Below are 5000 nucleotides of genomic sequence, written 5' to 3'. Positions count from 1 at the left end.
GGCATGGTGTGTGGGTGTACATGTATGTGTGCGTGTGTGTGTGTGTGCGTGCGTGCGTGCCGTGGAAGGTGCAGTATGTGACATTAAAGGAAGTAGGAGTAACTGCTCCTCACTTCCTCTAACTCTGCCAGATAGAAAGTCAATAGATTGACCCCAAGAAACCTTTAGCGGGCAAGGCCAGAGTCTGCCAGGCCTGTCTAAAGCCATACAGTGACACCGCCACTCCCCCATAAACGCAGGTACATCGCTGACGGCAGTCCTTGTCGTCGATAGTTCTGCGGCTGCCATGGCCAATCAATCAATTAGCTAGGGGCGGGGTTTATCAATATTCGTTAGCTTGTTGTGTGGTGTGTGTATTAGGGTGTAGAGCTGGGACTTACATTCAATGTACCCAGGTGCAATTTTCTGGTGGATTAAATCAGGAATTGCAATTGTAGACTTTAGTTTGGTTGTTTGTTTTGGGAGGTTTTGCGTCAAAGTTTGACATGGAGATGTCTAAAAAAACATAAAAAGATGAGTGTACTGACAGATTTGTATCTGTTGATGGAACGTGCAAAGATGATGGACATGCGACTGGTGATTTTCAGGAGGTTTATTTTGGGATAGGCTGCCAGGTTTGTGTTCCCCAAATAAAGAGCCTTCTTCTTCTGGTTGTCCTGTCTCTTATCCCTGTGATCTAGGGTGACGTTCCATTTGTGTTTATGTGTGTATGCTTGTGTGTGTGTCTGGGCCTGGAAATTTAGGACAGCGCTTGAGGCACTGTATGTGTGCATGTGGCTCTTGCTCTCTGTTTACCAACACACAGACACAAAGACACACACGCACACGCACGTGCGCACACACTCACAGACACACGCACACGCGCACACACACACACACACACACACACACACACACACACACACACACACACACACACACACACACACACACACGCACGCACACCTTTCATGTAAGAAAGATCTAAACAGGACAAGATGAAAGGCCAGCACACTCCTACCAATGCTAACATGTGGACGCACGCACACGCACACAGTGCGCGCGTAAGAAACACAAATATGGGTAAACCTGGACACACAAGGTACATGTATCACAGTCTCCAGCCGTCTCCCAGCATTCTTTCATAGGTAACACACAGCCGGCTGAGCGTGACACAGGAACAGCTGAGGTCATATCAAGGCATAGCAGTTTCTTTCCGTCAAATCAATCCTCGATTGGAGAACAACAAACCAAAGAAAGAAATATGGCGCATGCAGCAACTTACAGTACTTACTGGCTGGCGACGGGGTGCTGTAGCCGCTGATGGGCAGACCAGGCAGGGCCGGAGGCGACAGTCCCCCCAGCACGTGGGGGAAGAAATAGGAATAGGGAGGCATGGGGAAACCGTTGAGGTGCGGGCCAGGCACCGGGTTACCCTTCCCAGCCATGATGGCCCAATCCAGCTGGAGTCCAAAGGCCTCACTTGTGGGGGAAAAAATGATGCAGCAAACAGGAGCCCAAATGGAAAAAGGCGTCGATTTAATCCCCCATGCAGATGACGGATGTACGGGTATCCCAGTAGGTCGCTGGTCAAAATCCCCTTATGGCTTGGAGTGTGGCTATCCCCAAAATGGTCCCAGTTTGCTCAGGGAATGTGAGCGCCGAGGGGTTGAGTGAGTGAGGAAACAAAAATAAAGAGAGAGCGAGAGAGAGAGAGAGAGGAGAAATAAAAGCAGGGGATTTAACAGGGTTTAGGCCGTCCTTTCTCTGGTATTGTAAGGCGAGCTGAAAGCCCTTATTTGCGCGAGGCGTCGGGCTGGGTGAAGTTTAGCGAGGTCATTTTTTATCTTAACGACACAAGGACAGAGGAACGGAGAGAGGGCAAGTCGAGTCAGGAGAAGGTGGCTTTGATGACTGCCGTCTGGGGCTGTCAGGAGTGGCGATAGTGGTGATAGGGGGTTGCTGGTGGTTCTGCAGCTTTCATACGGAGCGCAGAATCACTCTTCCACTCTGCAGTAAAGCACTTCCAAGGAATGTACAGCTCACATGATGCCAGTACAATAGTCCTCTCCTTGGTTTGGCCTCCTTGGGTATCCTCCTCTGAGTCTCTTAGTGTTTACCTACAGAGAAAGAGAGAATGAGAGAGAGAGAGAGAGAGAGAGAGAGAGAGAGAGAGAGAGAGAGAGAGAGAGAGAGAGAAGAGACGGGGGCTGTGAGATCATTTTACTTTGTAAGTGACAAGGTAAAGAGGCTTGTTTCCCCTTGTGCGTAAGCTCTTGAGCAAAACAGTTATTTTCTTTTGACACTAATTAATGGTAATGTCTCATCTGAAATGTTGCAAAAACACCCCATCCGGCTTAATTATCTAATGGAGCATTAAAACCATGAAGAGAAGTGGGTGTGTGATGTCTCTTCACAGCTCTGTGCTGATACACACACTCATTAACAACTGCGAGAGTACAAACACGATGGGAGAGGAGCCAAGGCGTACATGAAAACAGCAACACAAAAGAAAACTTTGCTAATTACAGTTGCGGGGGAGGGGGGGGGGGGGGGGGGGTACATGAGGTGTTCCCCAAGGACCCACTCTGTGTCTTCCACTTGGCAGTGTGTTTACTTATGGGCTAACACCAAGATGCGCACATGTATAATTGTACAGCTTACGCTGGGCCCCACAAAACAAGGCTGACCATACCCGAGTCTGTGCATTTTCTGTCTTTATGTAGGCTACCAATCACAGTGTGATTGAGATTACAATGTTTGTAATACATACATTTAACATTCTGATATTCTGATTCAGTCCAATTCAAAATTTCAACACACATGCTTAGGGCTTTATACTGTTTATGCTTTGTGTGCACATGTTGTAATCTATTTGCCATTGTTGTAAACATTGTTGTATCGATCACAGTGATTTATGCATTATGTTTAAGATTACAATGTTATAATTCTGATTATCACACCAAATAGCTAATTCCAAACCCCAATTATATATAAAGCAAATACGTTATATCTGACCATGAGGAAATGAAGGGAAATTCCTACCCGACCCATGAGCCGGTCAGGGCTGGTCTCAGGTCCGGGCAGAGAATCAAACCTCTACTGTACTGTACATACACACACCCACCACAAACGGCCTAAGTACACACAAGAACAGCTGGGTACCAGCGAATGTGGCCGGGAGTGCGTAGCAGTGCAGTGCCTCAGCAACTTTGGCAGGGATGGGATGAGATTTCTCAAACAGTCTTATTATAAATAAATATTAAATAATAATAATAATAATGAATATATATATATATATATATATATATATATATTTTTTTTTTGTTTGTAATAATAATTTGTGCAACCCGAGCCCTAATCAACCTGATCAATTTGCATACTTTGTCAGCCCAAATCCCGGACTGAAATTGAGAACTCTAAGACAGACGGACAGATACAGAGATCTCCATATATGGACATAAAAGGGACACAGACAGACAGACAGACAGACAGACAGACAGACAGACGGGTACGAGTACTCTGCCAATGGGTACAACGGGTTAAAAGGATATTGCATGGGGCAAACATTCCCAACTTGCATGGTCCCTGTGTAGGTCGGTGCCCGTCGGGTTTTCAAAAATAGCCAAAATAGCAGATTTACTATACCAAGCTATAAATGAGATTTCATCTCAGTCTTGTTTTCTGGCATAACACATCAAATGCAATGCCACGCATGATACAACAGGGAAAATTATGTATTCCCTTTGGAACAACTTGTCATACAAGATACTGCACTCAATTTCATATCAGAAGGAACATATTCATTGCATTGCCGTAGCAGTTTTCTGATGCACGTCTCTAGCTATTGCCAGGTAGCTCTGCTCCGCATCTTGTTACAGCCAGAGCACTGCATAATTCATACGCACGGACGCTTTGATGAAAATTATATGACTTCATACTTCTGACCATAATGACCCTCTTTATGAGGCAGGGGATGTAATGCAACGCACAGGCAGTGCACTGTGAGAATCCTTGATGCCAGTTAAACAAAAGCCTAATTTCTAACACATACGCACACGCACACACACACACACACACACACACACACACACACACACACACACACACACACACACACACACACACACACACACACACACACACACACACCCACACACACAGCATTTCTATACTTGTGAGTACATTATGAATGCCATTTGTAACCCTAAAGCCTGCCCTATAGATATAGTTGCACACCGGTGTTGCACAGATGCACACCAAACATAGCTTATGTAAGCTGACACGTTGTGAGTTTGTAGATCGGCTATTTTCAGTGCGCAACACCAGCGTGCAACTATGAATAAATCAGTCATAACTCCAGTGGCCCTGTAGTCAGAGTGTCCGCCCTGAGACTGGGAGGTCAGTGTTCAATCCGTGGCAGAGTTCTACCGAAGACTATAAACATGGTACCCAAGGCCTCCCTGATTGGCACTCAGCATCAAGGGTTTGATTGGGGTAGGTCACTGGTTCTCAAAGTGGGGTCCGGGGACCCCCAGGGGTCCTTGGCGGGGTACCAGGGGGTCCCTCGCTAAATAAGTCAATATAGTGTTACAATCATTTTAACCACTTTAACCATTATTGTATACTTTGGCTATTCAAAAATAGCAGATATACAAGGGGATATTTACACACGACCCATAAAAGTTGGTACGCGACCCAAACATGGGTCCCGACCCATTGTTTGGGAAACAGCCCTAATCCTAACCCTAACAGCAACCTGAATATTTTCCTAATTGTAAGCCTAACTCCCCAAATCCTTTCTTTCTTTAATTCGAAAAGACCACTTATTTTTTAGGAAAATTGTCCTCACACTGTCTATTTCTCAGATTATACAATACTTTAGAGGAAATTTGGCCCTCACAAGTATCGTAATACAAGCACACCTCTCTCACCCTCCAGTGACTGACTGACTGACTACAGAAATGAGACGGTATGTAATGTAGTAAAATTCTAGTAAAACTCTACAGGCGTGCGACATT

At 45.6% G+C, this 5000-nt stretch overlaps 1 protein-coding gene across 3 annotated transcripts in view; it reads right to left on the bottom strand.

Moving 5' to 3' along the window:
* raraa (retinoic acid receptor, alpha a) overlaps window positions 1-5000 on the bottom strand; it is a 206287-nt gene that overhangs the window by 106450 nt on the left and 94837 nt on the right. For 2 of the 3 annotated variants that reach the window (XM_084078016.1, XM_084078019.1), the window contains exon 3: window positions 1274-2099. In XM_084078016.1, coding sequence (XP_083934142.1) covers window positions 1274-1427 — 154 coding nt within the window. In that variant the 5' untranslated portion in view covers window positions 1428-2099. Of the gene's footprint in view, window positions 1-1264; window positions 2100-5000 lie in introns of all 3 variants that reach the window. The other variant, XM_084078015.1, reaches the window with a different exon arrangement.

The sequence above is a fragment of the Gymnoscopelus microlampas genome (genome assembly GCF_963454915.1).
Source record: "Gymnoscopelus microlampas genome assembly, chromosome: 14".
Lineage (NCBI taxonomy): Eukaryota > Metazoa > Chordata > Actinopteri > Myctophiformes > Myctophidae > Gymnoscopelus > Gymnoscopelus microlampas.
Note: the sequence above shows the minus strand (reverse complement) of the source record. Positions and strands in the feature narration are given on the sequence as shown.